Source organism: Protopterus annectens, chromosome 10.part0, assembly GCF_019279795.1.
Source record: "Protopterus annectens isolate FY-2018-M chromosome 10.part0, PAN1.0, whole genome shotgun sequence".
NCBI classification, from domain to species: Eukaryota; Metazoa; Chordata; order Ceratodontiformes; family Protopteridae; genus Protopterus; species Protopterus annectens.
Window position 1 is genome coordinate 1,782,383,408 of NC_056744.1, and position 22,364 is coordinate 1,782,405,771.

A 22,364-nucleotide genomic window follows, 5' to 3' on the forward strand; every position below is an offset into this window, starting at 1 on the left:
TTCACAAATCACATGTAGAAAGGAGAGTCATGTCACTGTAAATGAAAAAATTAAATGTAAATACCTACATAAAAAAATGTCCCATTTTAAAAAATGGGAATGTGTAGAGCATATGAGCCTAATTTTGGGCACACACGTGTTCAGACAGGATGGCATGCATTTGTCAAGATTAGGGAAAAGAAGTTTTGCAGCAGATATTTTGCAATATTTGACAAACACAAGGCAGGATTTTTGCCAGGTCAAAAATGTAACAGTTCCCAGATAGCAACATCTGATGCATCTTTGATGGTTGTTAATGCTAGGAACATTAAATATATTTTTAATGGAAAATTTCCTATGTTCCCACAAGACTGAAACATGGTTAATTCTGTCAGGATATAAATGTTTTTACTGTAACAGACAATCTAACAAAAATCAGGTGGAGGTATTATGAGAGATATTAAAGATAGTTATGAGACCTGTGCATATTGTATGTTCAATGATAACATCAATACTATAGAGTCTGTAACTGTAACAATAAAGACAACCCTGGAACATATAACAATTGTTGGACTGTATAGCTCACCAAAATCAAGTGCTAATGACCTAGAGGAATTCATATATTTCTTGCATGAAACACAGGCGGGAAGAATAATATTAGCTGGAAACTTAAATTTATCAGGAACAGACTGGAATAATATTGATTCAACAACATTAGTAAGGGAATTCTTCACAACGTATGTTCAGGAACAACAATTGCTTCAGATTGTAAAAGAACCTACCAGGTAAAGGGACATACTAGACATTGTATGTGTTCCTAAAGAAATTACTGTTACTTCACATCAAGTTTTACTCCGTTAATGTGCTGCAGTCATGGAGTTATAAAGGTTAATTTGTTGCTAGATAATTCTGCCAAACTGAGATCTAAACCAATACACAGAAAATTGATTACAGATTATATGGAAGCAAAACAGTTACTGTGTAAAGTGTAAAACTAATTGGAGTGATGTGTTCAGTGAAAAATTGCAGAAGGAGTGGGAAAAGTTTTGAAAGAGAAATTGCTTGAATGCAAAAAAAAAAAAAAAAAAATGTTTAACATCAGGATCTAGGCATACAACGTCAGCAGTATGTACTTACATAAGAATTAGATAATTAAGGTGAGAAACAAAAAATATAAGAAATTGTGAAGAGGTTGAAATATAACTATGCAGAATGAAATAGACAAGGTGGACAAACAAATTCAGCATAGCATGAGACAAGATCAAGAACAATGTGAAGACATTTATATAATGATATTAAGCATAATAGGAAGCAATTTTGTAGATACATAAAATGTTGAAGGAATAAAGGCATACAAATTGATAATCTGTGTGTAGATTCTAAAATGTATTCTCAGATGCAACAGATTATAGATATATTTACAAAATCTTAGGCAAAACAGTTTGACTCCAAAAAGGGGGTGATAAGTTTTCCTAGTGACATCCATGTAACCTCAGATACTGAAATCAAATTAGATTACACTGAAAAAGAAGTACGCAAACTGGATTCAAAGAATGCACAGGAAGGACGTAGAATTAGTAATAATGACCTGGGAACACTTCAGCAAGAACTTACTGTGCCATTATATTTATTATTTACTAGGTTATATAAATATGGGGAGATTCCTCAAGATTGGAGTCATGTGCTTATTGGACAAACCCAGAGTCATATAGACCCTTAAGTCTGCTTTCATGTTGAGGAAAAATAATGCAATATAAGGATATATTGGATAAGTTCTTGTCAGAACTGGAAAGGTTGGGACTTGAAACCATATATCAGCATGCATATGCTGAAAATAGATCTATTACAGCATGTAACGTGGTGTTCTATATAATAACAGATATGAATGAAAAATTGTGCTGTGATGTAGTTTATATAGATTTAACTTCAGCATTTGTCAGAGTCATACACCAAATACTGATCAATAAATTAGAACAACTGGATAATGATAAGATGCAGAGCTACATGGATTACAAACAGGACATGGCAAGTGTCACACAGCAACTGGACAGATAAAATTCTGGGTTACAGTCTGGGTTTCCCAAGGGGCTCTGTCCTAGTCCCATACTTGTTTAGATTGTATCATCCAGATCTATCTTTTTCATCTGAGGTATTTTACAGTCTATATGCAGACAACCTGAAATTAGGTAAACTGATTACATGTATTACAAACAAGGCATGTCTGCAAAAGAATTTGAATAAACTGACCATTTGGGCACAGTAGAATAATATGCTGATAAATACATCAAATACTGAGCATATGAGATTTGGGAGACATAAATTGAAAGGTAAATATTTAATACAGCATACAGTGACTGAAACAGAAAACATATGTATAAGGTTCTGTAGGAATGAGAAGTGTACTAACTGGTTCTCTGAGAGAACAGCTGATGCATGGAACAAACTACAAAATTAAATTAAAGCAAACATTGGTTTAGATTTTTAAGAGCAATCTAGACACTTGTTATAGGAACAACTGTTTTGGTATATTGACAGGCTGGAAGAACATTAATGCCCATGCTTGAAATATTTGTATTCATATACGTATGTAAACTATCTCCTGTGGAAGAATTCCTATCCCCCCACACAACATGGCTTTCATCCTTCCCATAGTAATAACACTGCACTCCTAACCTTTATAGATACCGCCAATAAAGCTAGAGATAATGTCAAACTAGTGTTATCCTTATTTCTGGAGTTGTCTGAAGCCTTTGATATAGTTTGTCACAGCGAACTTCCATTTCAAATGTCCTCAGTAGGTCTCTTTCAGCCCACCCATCTGTGGTTCAAAGCTATCTGTCTGACAGGTATCATTCAGTAAACTGGCACCCTACCCTTTCTCCAAACCTCCCAGTCACCACTGGTAAACCATAGGGCTCTATCTAAACTAGCCTCCTGTTACAACAAAGTAGCTAAGTTTGCCACCAGCACTGTACAACGAGCTCACCACTGCCAGACCTTAAATCAGCTTTAGTAGCTAGAGCTTAGCAACTAAATAACTTGGTCTCAGCTGGTTATGGCATACAACCTGATATATTATCCTGAAAATGCCCTGCATTAAAAAATATACCATTCCCCTACACCTCTACAAAAGACCTTCATTCTGGTGATACATTTCTACTAAATACAAGTAAATCAAATAATTTGTCAGGGGGCTCACTATATTCTGTTACATTTCCACACTCCGGAACACTTCCCTACACAAGTAAAATGGTTAGCAAGCTCCAAAGTTATAAAAGTCAACTCAAACAATACTTTACCCAATCCCAGTCATGTTCATCTTCACAGCAGACTGAGACCTCTAGTGGAAGCATTGACTTCTTACTTATCACTGTTCATAGGTTCATAGGTAGGTAATAGGCTATCTGCCCAAAGGCATTTATAAGCCTAACCAGAATGTGTTGGCTTTCACCGCCCCCTTAGATTAGTTCCCTGTGCCTCTGTCCAGCAGAGCCACTGAAGTGATCCTGGGGTAAACTTTCTGTTTCCCATCCACTTTTCAAAGTTTCTCTTGAAGAGTGTTAGCGAGGAGCTCTGTCTAATGTAGATTGGAATCTTGTTCCAAAGCATGGGAAGTCTCTGTGATAGGAATCTAGCCCTCCAGCATGTCCTATTTATTGTTGTGGTGAGGTTTAGATCCCTAGAGCATGTGGCTCGAGGGGATAAGCTTTTCTTTAGGTGGAGCATGTCCATCAGTTCTGGGTTGGACATGGCCTTGTATGTCAGGCAGAGATCACCACTGAGTAGGTGGTATGCAACCGAGTACAGCTGGAGTTTCTTCAGTTGAGCTGCATAGGGCATCTGTTTGAGGTCAGTAATCCTCTTGGTGAGGTACTTCTGTGGTCTTTCCAGCTGTTGCAGGTGTCTTGTAAGATACATCCCAAATGGGGCGTTGTACTCTATGATGGGTCTGATGAGCGATGAGTAGACGGGCACAATGACCTCTTTTGATCTGGATGCAAACTCTTTTGTGATAAGGTGTGCCACGTAGAAGGATTTTCTAACCACTTTGGCAATGTGATTATCAAAGGAGAGTTTGCTATCTACTTGGTTCCCCAGAACCCTTATTATGTCTTCCGTATTTAGGGGACTACCACCTATGTGGTAGTTTGTGGGTACTTTGTTTTTTCCAAAGGGGATGATTATGCACTTTTTGGAATTTAGCCTGAGGCCATGATTTTGACACCAGGTGTCCGTCTCATTGAGTCCCTTTTGGAGGATGTCTGTGTCAGCCGGAGAGTCAATTATAGCCTCTAGTTTGCAGTCATCTGTGAACTTGGTCAGCCATAGTCCTCCTGTGCTTGCCTGTACCTCTGAGAAGTATATGCCGAACAGGAGGGGTCCTAGGACTGAGCCCTGGGGAATGCCACTTGTAACCAGTTTAGAGTCAGACCTAGCTCCTGCATCTCTTACCATGTGGGTTCTGTCCATGAGTCAGTTGGCAACCCATCTTGTGACGTAGGGGTTTATGTTCAGGCTGGTGAGCTTGTCTATAATACCAGAATGGAGAATGGTGTCGAAGGCCTTTGTGAGGTGTAGGTAGGCTGTGTGTACCACCTTTCCCTCATCTATAGCCGTGGCAACTGTCTCAAAGAAGTTCCCCAGGTTTAGGAGGCATGATCTACCCTTAACAAAGCAGAACTGGGTAGGGTCCAGTGTTTGGAGGTTCCCAATGTCTCTGCTAATGAGTTCCATGATGATGCGCTCCATAGCCTTGCAGACCAAGCTAGTCAGGCTTAGAGGGCGATAGTTCCCGGGGTCTGTTGTAGCTCCACCTTTGTGGAGCGGAATAACCATTGCTGTGCACCACTCTATGGGTATGAACCCTGTGGAGAGGCTGAGTTTAAACAGTGTGTTTAGGTGAGGTGTTCATCTTTGAGCTCATGTAGGCCGTAGCTTGGGACACCATCCTGTCCCACTGATGCTTTGTTTTTGACTTTGGAGAGGGCTGTTTTAACCTGAGTGTCTGTGATTTCAGGAGCACTACATTCTTCTGGTATGGTTATGGGCCCTTTTGGGGGTGAGAGGAGAGTGAAGTTTGTGCTGAACCTGTCTGCCAGGATGTTGGCAATATTGGTCAGTTCAGTGAATTTTGTACCATTCTGCACTAACTCCGAGCAGATCAGAGCACTGCCATTTAATTTCTTGACATAGCTAAAAAATGCCTTGTGGTTATCTTTGGAGTCCTTGGCAATTTTTTCTTTCGAAACTTGCCTTGGATGATTTTATGAGGTATCGTAGTTTCTTGCTGATACTGATCAGGGATGTCTTTCCTTCTTGGGATTTTACTCTTTTCTGTACTAGTTTCTTCCTTCTATTATATAGCTTGTTTATGGCCGGGGTCCACCAGACTGGTTACCTTTTCTTAGAGGAGTGAGTCTTGGTTTTGCTTGGGATAGCATGATCCATGCATTCTTGTAGGTGACCGTAGAATGCATTATTAAAAGATTTTGCAGCTTGGACAATGTTATCCTTTAGCATGGGGGCTTTGAAACTTTCTACCTCGGTCTTAAGTAATGTGAAGTTTGCTTTTGAAAAGTTTTTCATGGTGGTTTCCTTGTCCGGGGGTGGGGGTAGAATATGGATATCCAAAGTGATTTTGTTTATGGTCAGATCTAACCAGTGAGGGGTTGACCTCCAGTGTGGAGCACCGGTTACCCATGTTGGTGATGACCAGGTCTAATATGTTGTCACCTCTGGTGGGAGTGTTGACTAGTTGATCCAGGGTGTTTGAGTTTTTCTAGAAAATGTTGTGCAAGGGGGTTGGTACTTGAGTAATTCTCCCAATTAATGTTTGGGTAATTGAAATCACCCAATATTAGGGTGTTTGGTAGGGCCTTTATATTTCCCAGTGTTTCCAGAAATGTGGAATGGGGGTCCTGGGACAGGGTGGATGATCTGTAGCAAGCTACAGTTTGAATTGCAGTTTTGCCCATTGTTAGTTGCACGTGGATGATCTCTGAAGCATCGTGCTGTGCCACTAACCTGGAGGTGGGGGTATCCTTGATGAATATGGATACGCCCCCGCCTTTTATATTTCAGTTTGGGTTCTGTAGCCGAAATGTATGGTATGAGTTGTAGCCTGGGAGTGCTGGGGTGCTCTTTGGAACCTTAAACCCGGTTTCTGTTACTGCACATATATCGATTTTCTCCATAATGAGGAGTGCCTCGAGTGCATGCATTTTGAGGTTTAGACTTCTAGCATTGAGTAGCATCACCCTCAGTTTTTTGTTACTTGTGCTATTTATGGCAGTGGGTTTGTCTTTTGAGCCTGACTTAAAAAAGGCACTATGAGGGTGGCAAGAGCTTTGGCCAGTATTCAAAAGCCTAAAGGTGACAGGTGCAAGCTGTCTCTAGCGAAGCAGCGTGGCTTGTCGAGCATGTCATCCCAGGTGGACAGACACTGGATCCCCTTTGAATGATACCAGAAACTTAGCCAGTTGTTGAAATTTATATATTTTTTTCATACTGTATCATTCTTGGTGAGGGCAGGATGCTACTCAGGGTCATACCGGCCTGGGCTACAAGATCAGAGAGCTCTTCCATGTCTCTTTTCATGTAGTCCAGGGAGGCATGGCTCAGGTCATTCACACCAACATGGACAATGACAGAGTCATATTTGTACTTGTTCTGGAGTGACCTGATTGCTTGTGTTATATGGCGGATCCTGGCACCTGACAGGCAGCTAACAGTAACCTTCTCCTTATTCAGCCTAGTGAGTAGGACATCAGTGTGCCTGACTATAGAGTCACCTATTACTAGTATGTTGGGTATGTTCATTTGCCTTAAGGGCTGTGATTGCATGGCACACTGGTTTTGTGAAGTATGTGTTTCATGATTTGTGTTGGGGAGTGGAGGTTGCTCGGATATCTGCTTTGGAGGTCTCTGTTGCTTTTGCAGATTTTTATTTTGAGCCTCTGAGTATGTTTTCGTGCATTTATGTGTGTTTTTTGCCGGTGCTGGTTTAATGTGTCTATGTGAGACTGTAGTGTGATGCAAGTATTTCCCTTCTCCTCTTGACTGTCTGATCCAGCTTTGGGTTGAGGGAGCTTAGCCTTCAGTTTGGCTGCATAGTTGCATCTCTCGCATGTATTAGAGCTTGGTGTTAGGAGGAGAGGGTTGTCTGTGGACATGAAGCAGTTGTAACATTGTCTCAAAATGCACAGATTCACTAGTTGGACTGGAGAGTACACCTGAAACTGCCCTTCGGACATGCCTGGATAGGTACAGTGAACTGTTTTCCCGAATGGCTGGTAAGGTTGAATAGAGAGCCTTGTCCTTCTGTACATTACAGGAGGGTCTAGTGCTAGGGTTTATAAGTGCTTGCTATGAGTTTTGAGCAAATGCTGGGCTGAGAAATGAATGGCTTGAGTGCTTAAGTTGAAAGTTTGTCTAGTTCCAAGGGAAATATTGAAGAGGAGACTTTGTGGAGCCGGGAATAGTTATACCCTAGCTAGATGGCGCTACCTGGCCTGCAAAACTGGGCAAATGTGGTATTTATAGCAGGGAAATGAAAGAGATAGGAATTAGCCCAAAATGGCCAATAAACTACTAATTTATGGGCTAAAACCACTCCTCCAGGGACAGATAGGCTGCTCAAAGCTCCCCTCTCTCACAGGTGAACAGAGAAACGTCCTTCTATCCAAGTAAGGTATGGGCAAACACAGAGATTTGTAACACAGTCCTGAATTCAGCACTTAACCTGAAAACTGGACTATACTAGCTTAGAAAGGTGGGAAACAAGTATACATATATATTTTTTTCTTTTCAGAAAATAAAGCAGATACAATAAAAAAAAACTTGTTAAATGCACAGAAAAGGATACTTATTGTTATATATCTCAGATCAGAGTTGTAGTCAATACCAATAGTAATAATGTAGAAAGAAACACAAATACAGTAAAAGCAGATGAATAGAATGCAATTTTATATATATATATATATATATATATATATATATATATATATATATATATATATAAAAAACAATAGAAAAGGAACAACTGATTTAAACAAGTTACCTAATTAACCAGATAAAACTCAAAACTGGGCCCTGCTCCAGCAGTCTTCAATCAGAAAAGGGCCTCATAGAAACAGACAACTGGTGCCAGAGCCATGGCCTCAAGCTAAATGCCAAAAAGTGTATAGTCATCCCCTTTGGCAAAAACGAAGTGCCCACAAATTACCACATAGGTGGTAATCCATTAAGTATGGAAGAAGTAATTAGGGACCTGGGGTCCCGAGTTAATAGCAATCTCTCATTTGAAAACCACGTGGCCAAAGTGGTTAGAAAAACATTTTATATAGCCCACCTAATCATGAAGGGATTCACATCTAGATCAGGGGAGGTCATCATGCCTCTTTACTCATCCCTCATTAGGCCCATAATTGAGTACAATGCCCCTTTTGGGATGTACCTTACCAGACACCTGCAGCAACTGGAAAGACCCCAAAAGTACCTCACCAAGAGGATCAAAGGGCTCAAACAGATGCCATATGCTGCCCGGTTAAAGAAACTCCAGCTCTACTCAGTGGCATACCGCCTGCTCAGAGGCGATCTGTGCCTGACGTACAAAGCCATGTCCAACCTGGAATTAATGGACATGCTGCACCTCAGAAAATCCAAATCCCATCGAGCTACGTGCTCGAGAGACTTGAACCTCAGCACTGAAATAAATAGGACATGCTGGAGGGACAGTTTCATAACCCAGAGGCTCCCTTCACTCTGGAATAAAATCTCAGTCCAGGTTAGGCAGAGTCCCTCATTGACTCTCTTCAAGAGGAATCTTGATGAGTGGATGGGAGATCGTAGGTTTACCCCGGGTATCACTTCTGTGTCACTGTTAGACAGAGGCACAGTATACTAACCTCGAAAAAGGGCATAGCAAAATTAATTTAAAATGGGTGGCGAAAGCCAAACACACTCTGGCTAGGCTTATAAATTCCCTAGGGCAGATAGCCTAGTATGAACCTATGAACATCAGAAGGGTTCTTCACTTTTATGTTCATTTTTTTCTGTTTTTATGACATCCGCATGTTTTAAAGCTGTGGAATTACAATGCCACTTGACTTTTACAACAGCAAAGCTCTATATTTCATATATTGTGGATTCAACATGGTAAAAGCCTGTTATTGAAGCTGTTGTTTTGAAGCTGTCTTTCTGACATTTTGGTTGTTTAGAAAGATTTGAATACTCAGATGAAATACTAACACCTATGGTGCAACGCTCTTCCAATATTTAAGTTTTTTTGTTCTGCTGAGCGTTCTTTAGCAGAATTCACTTCTATTTCCTGATTTTGTCTAAGTAGGGATGAGTGATAGTGTAAGAGTAGGAGATTTTAGAGTTGTGGAAATAATAATAAATGATATATACAAATTCTGTTTGACACACAAAAAACACCCTTGTCCACCACCCACATAGAGCAATCCCCCCAACCCAAATCTACATGCAGGAGGAAAATAAAATAAATGTTTAAAAATAATGGCAATAAAAGAACAGAGAATACATCCTACATCCACTTTTTTGAAAAAGAATCCAGAAATTGAAGCATTGCCTATGCAAAATACACAAATGCTCTGTCTCTAAAAAAATGGATCCCCTAAATCAACCCCCATGAAAATAAAACAAAACAATTAAAGTATGAAAATTACATAAACATTACATTAAAATGACCTTAATTAGCCACTGGAAATGGCATTACAGGTTAGACCCAACTTTAAAATTATATCATGAATGTGTAACAAAAGATCATCCACAACATGCTGAAAATGCATTTATTCTGCAACACAATACACAAACACCAGTAAATCAAAAAAGAAAAAAATTCCTTTACTGATCTGCAAGCCTTAACCCCACAAAACCATTTGTTTGAATGGTAGTAGAATGATGGAAAGGATTTTTGTAAGGTGTGGTTTATGGTTAGGGTTAGGGGCGTGGATATACTAAGGTGGAACAGGCAGGCTTATTTGCTCCTCCTTTGTAATATGTGGTAATCCTAACCCTAATCCTACATCTAACCCTAACTGTGCACCTTATCTAAGAAAAGTGTTTCAGTGCAACTACTACTGTGCAAAGCATTGAGATACACATCACATACATCAACACTGTGATCTACCCTCTAACCTAGTACTTACACCAAACATAACTTCCAAACACTCACACCACACCACTCCTAATCCCAGTGCCAAAAATGCCAGTATATCTGAAAGTTTCAGCATAAGCAACAGAAAGCCCACTTACTTGTCACAAACCATCTTCCTTCATTTGACAAGAGCTACATTGGAATAACAGTGCACTTGAAAATAAGTGCATTTGACCATTTTTGCCAGCAAAGAACACTTTTGTAAAAAAAGACACCCAGCAGCTTACGGCAATCCTAGATATACAACACATGCGCACACACGCACGCACACACTCTCACACTCTCACACACACACACACACACACACACACACACACACACACACACACACACACACACACAGATAGACTGAGGTATACATACATAGAAGAGATATGGAGAAATGAAAGATGCATGGACCAATGTAAAAATAAAATGAAAATGACCAGTACCACAAAGTGAAATACCTGCTATATTAACACAACACATCATAAAACAAAACAGAGCAAAGCATGCTAGTTTCACAAGCCTTCTTCAGTGCAATCTACATATCACATGACCACAGCCATTTCACAGTAAAAAACCTTAGCTGTATTTCCAGTCTTAATATCTGAAAAGAGGGTTTATATTGAATCAGCAAAAATCCACTTCAACGAACAGCATTTCATCAGAAATGCATTCATCAAATTCTGCTCTTGTGGGGGGAGGGGCTGTGGCCCCCACACCTCCCACTAATTATATATACCAACTCTGAAATTGCACTGCAGTGAGCAAAGGTCACATTTTCTGATCTTTCCTGTACCGCAATCTCATTATGAACAGTTCGACAAATGCCATAGTTGATGTAAGTGCACCAAAAATGCCATTCGCTGAACTGAATTTTCAATGATCTAATACAGACCCTGGAAAGATAGTTTAAACTTATGGAGCAGATATAAGAATAAGTAAAAAATGAAAAATGTTAAATAAATGTTAACTTAATGTACTGTCTACTGATTATGATAATTTTGCAGCCAATATCATCTACCGAATGAAACAATTATATATCCAATAAAACAAATTAAGAAAATAATCAAGAAAATTCACTCAAGCCAGGTGGGAGTAGTACCACAAAGTTATCAATCCACATTTGTTTTTTATTTTTATTAAGAACTTTCTTAATATTGGACCTAAAACAAAGAGTGAGAAGGTCATACAGAAAAAAACAATCAGTAAAAACTAAATGAAATCTTCAGCCAAGCTAGAACTTCCACTGAGTGATCTCTCAAAAGCTATATGGCGATTCTGAATGCCCATGACTTTTTTTCTTTTTAAGTAATTTTAATGAACATTTCAGGCCAAGAAGGCAAACCCATTCAGAACCCAAAGCATTCAGAACTGCCATAGAGCTAAAACACATGATGTTCATGGGTCATTTGCATATATCACATGTGCCTCTGATACAAGAGGTTTGAGATCCCAATCAGTGGAAGTTCTAGCTTGGCTGGAGTTTTCATTTAGGTTTTACTGATTGTTTTTTCGGTATGATTTTCTCACTCTTTGTTTTAGTTTGTTAGTTGGGCTATTTTGCAGTCATCCTAATGTTAATGGACACCAGCTGGATATAATAGCCCTGTGTTCCTTATGTGTAGTTAAATACTTTGTTGATTAGCATGAAATATGTATATGTATAGCTAGTGTGGTTGGCTTTATTGGCTTACAATTGTTTATTAAAATGATTTAAAAAGAAAAAAAAGTCATGCATGTTCTAAATTGCTATATAGCTGAAACACCTGTGATCATACGTGTCATTTGCATATATCCCATGTGTCTCTGATAAGATTAACAGGTCCTTCTTTGGAAGCTCTAGCTTGGCTGGAGTTTTCATTTAGTTTTTACTGATTAATATCTGACTTAGGAAAACTATTAGGTAAAACCACATCTATAACAGTAAAAATGAAATTGACTTTAGGATGTGTTGTTTTATGTTCACATAGAGCACCTTACCTTGTCTCTCCTCTAATCACTGACATGCATGTCTAAGATGACAAGCCTGGGAATGCAGAAAGAATCCCACCACCATCATTAACAGCTGTTGCCCAAAGGGGCTGTTACTGAGATATTGGACAATGTGATTCAACTATGTTAGCTGCAATGAGGAAAAACCTTATTACTGGCTAATTTCCATGTCTTTGACTCACTCTTTACTGCCACAAGTGCACATCAGGAGTTTCCTGCAGTAGTCAAGACTGAAAAAACATACACCATGTTGGTGTAGGTGTCCTCACCCTCCAATCATTCACTCACTCACTCACTCACTCACTCACTCACTCACTCACTCACTCACACATTCAAGCAGACACACATCTTCATATATCTTACCTGTCCATGAGTTAATAGAATTTTTTTGTCCCTGACCTCATATATTACAACCAAAGGGTTAAAAGGTCACACAGACAATCCATTAGAAAAAACTCAAAGAAAAACCCAGTCAAACAAGAGTTTTTCACTGTGTGATATCTTAAATCTCCAGTGATAGAAACCCATGGGATATATGCAAATGACTATTAAAGACATCAGGTGTTTTAACTAAATGGCTTCTGAAGACCCATAACTTTTTACTTTTTTATGTCTTCATAGATATAGATAGATATAGTTAAGTCAATAAACACAAACCCCACTTGATGCCCTTAAGGGGTCATTTGCATATATCCCATGGGACACTTTCAGTGGAGGTTTAAGGTATCACATAGTCAAAACTCTAGCTGGGTTCTTCTTGCAGCTTTTTTCCTGAATGGTTTGTCTATGTAACTGTTTCCTTTGGTTTTATGTTATTTGGGGCTATTTTGCAGCCACCTTAATGTTTATAGTCATCAGCTCGGTTTAAAAGCCCCATGTTTCAAACTCGCCATTTATATTCTGCTTATAAAGTCAGCATGCTTACGACAAGTAGTAAAAAAATAAGAAATCATGAGTATTTTGAAGCTATGCAATTACAACATGGTGTTCTTTAGAGATATTTGCATATATTCTGTAGGTCTCTGTCATGGAAGGTTTACGATATCAGACAGTAGAAACTCTTTCTTGCAAATTTTTTCTGAGTGGCTTTACTTGTCACAGATCCTTACCATCAGTCAGTAGACACAGACCTTCCATCTTTATTCTACTTGTTGTTTCTACACTAAACTCTGATGAAACACTAGTTGGTTTATTAACTTTCTAAGTGAGCCCACCTAATAGGTTCAAAACTCTCCCTGGTGTTCCACTCAGTTTTGTCCCAAAGCCTCCCCAAACATGGACACCCCCTTGTGTCTCAACTGTCCCTAAATTTACAGAATGCTCCTGCTGTTGTCTCTCATACATGCCTTGACCATTGTGTTCATGGAGCATTGCAAGCAATGAATAACGGCAGTCACTAAAATTTCATAATTCTTATCATGAAAAAATATCTTACTGTACTAACTCTGCCATAGATAGTAGATTAAGGCTCTTGTTTGCTAAGTTACTTTCTTTGTCAGGGGTATAGACTTTGAAACTTCCCCCTTGCCTTTCACAATACTTTTTTTGTTTTTCAAAGACATAAGGTAATATGTTGTAAGCAGCCCTGGTGCTAATGGTGCTGCAGGGAATGAATACTTCACTGTGTCAGAATTCTGCGGGAACAGGATTTGAATTGTTTTAAGTGTCTTTATGGCACACTATATAAGTATCCTTGGTGTTTTTGTTTCCCCCTGCTCTTCCCTGCCTCATATCTTTCATGGTCCAAAACTTGTTATTATTTTTCCTTTTTGAATTCTTTATAAGGGCATGATATGAAGTGTATACCCTAGTGTTCCCCACCTCCAATATTGCAGGATTTGCTCATTAATTTAGTAGTGTATGGTGACTTTACAGCCTCCCCCAGACCACATTTATACATTTATACATACAGAAGCACACACAAACACACACTCACAGATAGCTCCCCTTAACCAGTAACAGTAATAGCACACACACACACACACACACACACACACACACACACACACACACACACACACACACACACACACACACACACACACTCTTGAGGCAGCCCATCTCTTCGCATACACTCATATGTGTGGTCAGTCCATGCCTCTCAATTGTACAGATTTTCCAGCATGTGCAGATTTTTGCCTTTTATTTTTGGTCTGTTTCTCATACAATTGTGTTTTTTCTGACGAATTACTGAGCAGTAAAGTCAGAAAATGACAGACATTTGACATGCAGACTGTATACCTTTCCAAAAATTCATGCTAATGCAAAACCTTTATTCTATTAAGTTTCTAAGTTTCTAAGTTTCTAAGTTTGTAAGAGCAATATTTAAAAATTGTCCCTGTTTTTGTGCCTTTCTCCACCCATTATTTATAGCTTTGTCCAGACTTCTTCCTCTAAGAAGTTGAGAGGCATGGCTGTCACAGACATACAAACATGCACAATTCTACCACTACCTATCCACAAAACCGTCCAGCAACCAGCACTTATCTAACACAATCAGATTAACATGGTGGGCTATGATAACTTACACAGTGGAACGATTCTCTGAATCACTAAGCAGTGAAAAAAAGAACTTAATGCAAGCATTTCTGCCAGTAGAGCACAGGCCTCTCAGCATTTGTGGAAGGCCACAGAGACAGCACACTATGATGATGAACCACTTTGGCTATCTTCAAACTGAGCCCAAGATGTCTGTCCAACAAAGAATGCTCAATATATATGTTGTTAATATGTATATATTTATCTGTGCCTATATATCTATATATGTATGTATATACGTGTGTATGTGTGTGTGTGCGTGTGTGTGTGTGTGTGTGTGTGTGTGTGTGTGTGTGTGTGTGTGTGTGTGTGTGTGTATATATACGTGTATGGTATAGATAAATAGCTATGTATATAGATAGATAGACAGATACAGATATATGCTTCATTGCATGCAGATAGATGGGTACCCCAAGACAGACAGCTGTTTACATTATTCTCTGACACCTGGACAGGTGGTATTTAAGGTTATGCTTTTGTGCTTTCTGAATGATTGCCTAATTACATTCAGTTTTGTCACAATAAGTATAAGAATTTGTTAGTTCAGCAGTGAAGGTCTATTCTGCTATAGCATTTACTTGCAGAACAGCCTTCTTCAGACATAAGGCTTTGGATGATACTTATTCAGCAGCTGCCTGGTCTTTCATGGCAGGACAAGCTGTCTGTGATGTCCAGGTCTAGGTTTTCCTTTGGGGGTCACTGTTAACCAGGGTGATTGCCCTAGAGGGACGTCCACCAGGAGGATTTGTTTGGGAACTCTGTCCTTCTGTTATGCAGCATGACTCTCCGCTTATCAAATGTGAAACTTACATGCAAACCATAATGATAGAGCTGTAAGGGGTAGGCCCATTTTTTTATAACATGTGATCCACCCCCCCCCCCCCATGTAACAGATCAATTTTTTTTTTCTTTTCTCCAATTGCCAGTTGTTAGTCACGCTTTAAAATGTCCACAAATCTAGAGAGACTTAACAGCCTGGTGTGTTTTAGAACATAGACTTAACAGCCTGGTGTGTTCTAGAACATAGACTTAACAGCCTGGTGTGTTCTGGAACATAGACTTAACAGCCTGGTGTGTTCTGGAACATAGAGAAGGTAATTAGGAGCCTGGAAATGTTATATCTGCTGAATGCCTGTTACTATGGAGGGTCAACCTAGCTCTCAGAGATATATTATTTTGTGAGGAATATAATTTGTTTAATAAGAGTAACAGACCACAACCATAATCCAGTAGAAATAACCTGAAGATATAAGAAATGCATTAAAAAACTAAAGGAAGAATAAGTCGCTGTTTTCAAAAATATATTAGTATGATTTCTCATTATTTTGAAATAGAGCCATGAGTAACTCCTTGCTTTGTTTCTTCATTTCACTGATTCTCATTTCTCTGCAGAGATATCTTAAGTTAGTTTTATTTCAATTTTTCAGAACCTCCAGAAGCTGAGAAGATATCTCTTGGTCTAACACTAGTTTCTCAGCAGTCACCACGACCTTCACTACTTGTAAGTATCTCTTCTTATTTCCTCCTGCATTCATACCTATTCCTAGCTTTTGCTGTCATGTTTTATTTCATGAGTAAACAAGAATCATGGTGAATTAAGTCTGTTTCACGGTGCTTCAGATAATGGATGTCTCCGCTGGTCACTTCATTTCTTAACATTAAGTGTAGTATTGCTCTTAATATTAACCTTGTTTATTCAATATAAATTTGTTGATAGTGATGTTTTAACATATTGTGCATACAGTGATAGCTGATAAGAGATGACTTTGGAAGGGGAAATATAAGTAATTTTAAACGAGAGACAGTGGCTTCTGCTGGAAAGTGTAATGACAAAATAGCAGTGATATGAATTAATTTGAAAGGTGGTGGATGGAAACCAAATTCTCCTCAAGATGAGGAAATGTTTAACTATTCCAGTAGTAATATTTATAGTCCTTAAATTGATCAATAAGTCTCAAGCTAGACCTACTAGTCTCAGTAGAAGACGACAGAGGCAAATGATAAAAGCTGACATTGCTACATGGCTAACATGGATTACCTTGATATAAAAATACCATTTAGGTAAAGAAGGAAAACATATATGATTCATCCCATTGTGAAGGTAGGTGTGTACCCCCACCACCACCAAAATAAAATATTGTTAATAGTGTAGTCAGAATTAAAAGGAATCCTACTACCAAAAGTAGTTTTATCAAGTGATAACTAGCAGTTTGGACCATTATCTCTAGATTCTGGGAGACCTTCACACATGAAACAACTCATTTTTGTATGAGTACCAACTTAAAGAAAATCTAGATTTAATCATGAAAATAGATATTTTGACAATTTTTGGAATATTTTCATACTCTTAGGACAACCCTTTAAAAACATAATCCCTATAGGTAAGGACCAGAGAACATTTTGTATGTGGTTACTTTGTATTTTTGCCTGACTAGTGATCTGTTCAGAGTGGACTGCACCTTTTGTTCTCTTTATTCATAATTCACAACCATCCCATTGTTCTATATTAGTCTATTATCTCTACTGTCATTTAAATATCTTAGTATAAAAGTATAGAAAGGCATACATTTGTTCAAGTATTTTCTAAAATTAAATTGTCTTTTGTGATGTTCAGTGCAAAGTTTTATGTGCATTTCTTCATTTGCCATGCATTTTATAAATCAGTACATTGCATTAAATGGGTCTGTAAAAATCTTTTGTCTTTGTTATAATGGATATCCAGACTTTGTTAAGAAAAGTTAGCAGTTCCTTTATTGGTATAGTTTAAGCTTTAATAAAAATGCAACATTAAACATACTTTTCTTGAAAAAAAATTACTTTAAAATAATGCACATCAAACATGTAACTGCCTAATTTATAACCACAATAAGACACTCTGGAATGTATGCTATACTTTATTTTTATTTTATTTTATTTTATTTTACATTTGTTAACCGGGAAGATCCGACTGGATACATGTCCATTTTCAGCGGAGGCCCGGGGAGAAAAGCTCCAACCATGACAAAAAACTTTAAAAGCACAGAGTAAAAATACAAATTAAACTAGAACAAAATAAGTTATTCCATCATATTTGTACCGGATGTAAGAAAGATTAGCATAATAAGGAATATGTAGGATATTAGCCAGGTGCTTGGGAACTATGTTAAACAGAGAGTTAACTAGCCCGGGTTTAGACAATGGCAAGTACGTATTGAACCCAGGTGTGTTTTTAGTTTAGTTTTAAATTGACTTAAAGTGGAGAGAGAGGTAATATCCGGGGGAAGTTTGTTCCATGTTTTTCCTCCAGAGTTGGTGTGATGGAGTCACCAGCTGAGTTGTTAGTTTTGCATGTCTGGATGAGGAGACGGTTGGATGACCTTAATGGTCGTGGGTTGTTACAAAGGGCAACCAGCTTTTGAGTGAAGGAGTATAGTCGGGGTTGTATATAATTTTGTGGGTAAGGACTAGTAGGTTGTAAGAAATTAGGTTCGGTAGCTCAGTCCAATTGAGCTTGGCTAAATTGGTACAATGATGGGTCCTATATGGTGACCCAGTAACAAACCTAGCGATATGATTGTAGCAATTGGAGAGCTTGTTCATGACAGTTTTACTTATGTTGTGAAGTAAGGGGGACGAGTACAAGAGTGTGGAGAGAAGGTGAGTCTAGGCAATGGCAATTTTGGCTTGGGGGGTCAAGAAGCTATTTATTTATATAACGAGCCTAGCTTCTTATTGATGGTTTTAATCATTTGGTTTACATGTATATCAAATTTTAGATTGTTGTCTATGGTTACCCCTAATAATTTTGTCGAAAGGTCCGGAGAAATTATGGTCCCATCCTTAGCTTGGATCGTAAAGTTGATGGAGCTAGACCTTTTAGTCGGTGGAAACAACAACATTTTTGTTTTTTTAGGATTAAGTATCAAGCGACGACTAGAGAGCCAGTTTTCTATTTTGCTAAAAGTAGACTGGGTTAATAATTGTAACTCTGAGGGGGTTGTACCAGAGCATATCAACGTGGAGTCGTCTGCATATTGTATACAACTGGCATTAGGTATGACTGTATGCAGGTCATTGATAAAGATGGAAAATAACAGTGGCCCTAAAATGGATCCTTGAGGGACTCCCAGTGTATTGGGTAGTAAATTAGAGAGTTTAGTCTGCCATAAAACTGCTTGTTTTCTGCCATTTAGATAGGAACTAAACCATTGTATGGCAATAGTATCCAGACAAAGTGAAAGCAGTGTGTTGATTAGAAGTTTATGATCCACCATATCGAAGGCTTTGGACAGATCCAGGAATAGTGCAGATGAGATATTATTATTATTTCGATAGGTGTTTATGGTATTAGAGAAGACAAGAAGGGCTGAGGTAGTACTATGGAGAGGTCTGAAACCATGTTGGGTGTCAGCCAATAGGTGGTTGACGAGTAGGTGTTGCATGAGCTGTTTCTGAACACATTTTTCCATTATCTTTGCTAGAGGGGAAAGTATAGATATGGGCCTGTAGTTAGAGAGCTCTGTGGAAGTGCCACCTTTGTGGAGAGGAATTACATAAGATATCTTCCAGATATCGGGGATTTTGGCCTCTGCTAAGGAGCAATTGATGAGAATTGACACAGGGTAGGCAATGGCCTCAGCTGTTTTTTGCAAGTATTCAGCTGGGAGTTGATCAGCTGAGAGAGTGGAGGGTTTTAGTTTTTTGATTAATTTGCAGATGAATTAAGTTGCTACAGGTTAAAAGATAAATAGGGGAATATTTTTGTAGGTGGGAGTGTCAAGGGTATGGGAGCTGAGTGGCAGTTGATTAGAAAGAGTTTGAATTGTCTCGGTGAAGAAGCGGTTAAAGCTATTGGAGACTTCGTCAGGGGATTTATCGATGAGTGTAGCAGGGACAGGGGTAGTAGTGTGACCAGGGTGAAGAAGTTTATTTAGTCCAGCCCAGAATTTTTGTGGACAGTTTTGATGTTCAGTTTGCAGTTTACAATAGTATTGTCTTTTATCTAGTAATATTAGTCTTTTAGTTTCATTCCTAAGTTGTCTATATTTAATTTGGTCAGGAGGGAGTTTAGTAGTACGCCAAACAGACCAAGCTTTATTTCTGAGATTAATTTTCTGCCTTGTTTCTTTTGAAAGCCAAGGAACATCTACAGTTTTGGTTTTCTTTGAACGAATGGGAGCATGAAAATTAAGAATTTCTAGGAATTTTTTGTTAAAGTACTGCACTGCTTCATCTAAGGGTAGATGTTTTAGTATTGCCCAGTTACAGTAATTTAATTCTAGTTGAAATTTGGTTAAGTCAAATTTCTTTTTATTTCTGACAGCTCTTAGTGTAGGTTGCTTTGGAATGGCTATTTTGTGCTTAATTATGTAGGTGAGATGGTGGTCACTTAGGCTATCAGGGAGGGTACCAGATGTATAAAGGTCAGGATGACTATTAATAAGCACCCAGTCAAGTATACTGTCTTTCTGGTTAGATTTGCCTATCCTGGTGGGAGTATTAATAATTTGTGTGAAAGAGTGTAGATTAATATGTGTGGAGGGAGCTAAAGGGGAACAGGTAGTCCAATCTATATTAAAGTCTTCGAGAACTAAGGTCTCTTGAGGGAAGTGAGTTGATATCCAGTGAAGGGTGGCTTCGAGAGTATCTATATTATTACCTGGGGGAATATACACACAAATTATATAGATAAATTTATTGATGTTAATCTGAAGCTTGGAAATAAGGATTTCTGCATTGTTAATCTGAGGCGGTTGCATGACATCAATAGATACAATTAGATCGGATTTATAGAGTATGGCTACCCCACCTCCTTTCCTGGGGACTCGGTCTCTCCTATGTATATTATACCCAGGGATTAGTATTTCATTGTCGGTAGTTGTGGGTTTTAACCATGTTTCAGTTAGACACAAGATCTCTGGGGAAAGGTCAGCCAATACTGCATGAAGTTCATGTACCTTGTTGTTGATGCTTCTGATGTTCAGATGACAGGTAAGAAGAGAATTAGTAGGGCAGGCAGTAATAGGATTGGAACTAAGGTCCATGAAAGGGGAGGAATGCTGGTCAATGCAGGTAGGGCCAGGGTTGGGGTGTATGTCCCCATGTGGTAGCAGATTGAGTCTGAATTTGGAGATAAGTTTCAGGAATTTATCTACAATTTTGTAAGTATACTTCAGTTTGGGGCTAATATTTTTTTTGAGGTAACTGGATGAGGTAGCAGCGAGCAGGAGGTTGCGTCCTCCCAAGTACCATGAACATGATAAAAGTTAGTGAGTTTAATTCCAATAGTATTGGTCTCAGTCGTAGAAGTTGAGAGCCCTAAAAGATTTTGGGTTTCATACAAGGTTGTAAAATAAGAGGTTAATAGAAACGGAACATGAAAAAAGTACCACATCTCTATGTACTTATGGAAATGGACCTTAAAAAATACACTTACAGATGATAGAGAGAGAGAATGGGTGACTTATGGAATGAGAGAGTGGAGGAGAGGGCGGGGGTGGGTAGGTACAAGATTGGAGGAGTTGCCAGAGATTGGGTGAGGGATTACTTAGTAAGCAGAGGTGATTGGACCTAGTGCTAGAGGGAGTGGTTTTATGGCTATAAATGTAGAGGTAGTGGGGGCGGGTGGGATATGGGGGCAGGGAGGGGAGCGAAGTGAGCCCGAGCGTAGCGAGGGCGAACGTAGCGGGGCTAAAGCAGTCCCCTACTGTTACCATATCATGTATTCTCGGCTGGATATATAGCCTTTTTCTGTTATTTTTGTAGGTTCCAATTTTTGAGTAAGTTTCCAGTGTCCAATATCAATTTTGAGTGAATCCAGGGGGAATCCCTAATACTAAGGTATCCGTGGATCCTATATAGCAGATTACAGATAAAGGTAATTAGAACTATTTAACCACCTTTTATTTAACAGTGAAGAGCAGCGTCTTCGCTCTGTTTTCAGCAGGGGGTATTTTATTTCCTCTTATTCAAGGAGCATGTAGGGGCTTAGAGTCGAGGGAGCCACCTAGGAGAAAAAGGGGGAGGCCAGGAACAAAATTAGGAAGCAGAAAAGAAAACAATAGTTATATACTGTTATCAAGATCTAGTAGCAGGCATGTTTCACTCAAAATATGGGTATAATATACCGCCAAACAAAAGCAAGAGGCTTAATAGACATTAAATGTAGCTTCTCAACTCAAAATAAAGTCGCTAGCATTAAATTAAGATATCAGTCACTGTAGCGACAACAATAGAAGCTTAAATATAAGTAGAAGTCTAAAATGCAATATAGACGGAGACAAATCTTCTTTACATTAGTTCTAATACTGACTCTAAATGTAGTCGCTAGTTTTAATTATGGTGGAAGTAGCAGTGATGACCATAATATATTCTTAAATGTAAGCACTAGACTTAAATGCGTTATAGATGGAATAACTTTCTTTACAAATAGCTCTACACTGGTCTAACTTTGCACAGCCATTGGCCAGGTGACTTTCAGCAGTAAAATAAAATCATTAACTTAATTTCCTGTTAACAAGATAACAATGTAGCTAAACAAACAGTCATGGAGCAAGTTCAGAATCTAGTAAAGACTTCAACTGGTATATAGCGTAACTATCGCACTAGCGATATTTAGTTAATCTGGTAAAGACTTCAACAGGTATATAGCGTAACTATCGCACTAGCGATATTTAGTTAATGCAATCAAGAAGTCACAGGATACATTTAC

General features: G+C 38.7%; 1 protein-coding gene across 1 annotated transcript in view; it reads left to right on the plus strand.

Moving 5' to 3' along the window:
- LOC122814496 (integrin alpha-M-like) overlaps positions 1 to 22,364 on the plus strand; it is a 935,681-nt gene that overhangs the window by 104,614 nt on the left and 808,703 nt on the right. The window contains exon 5 of the mRNA XM_044087070.1: positions 16,102 to 16,175. Within this exon, the coding sequence (XP_043943005.1) occupies positions 16,102 to 16,175 (74 nt within the window). The remainder of the gene's footprint in view (positions 1 to 16,101; positions 16,176 to 22,364) is intronic.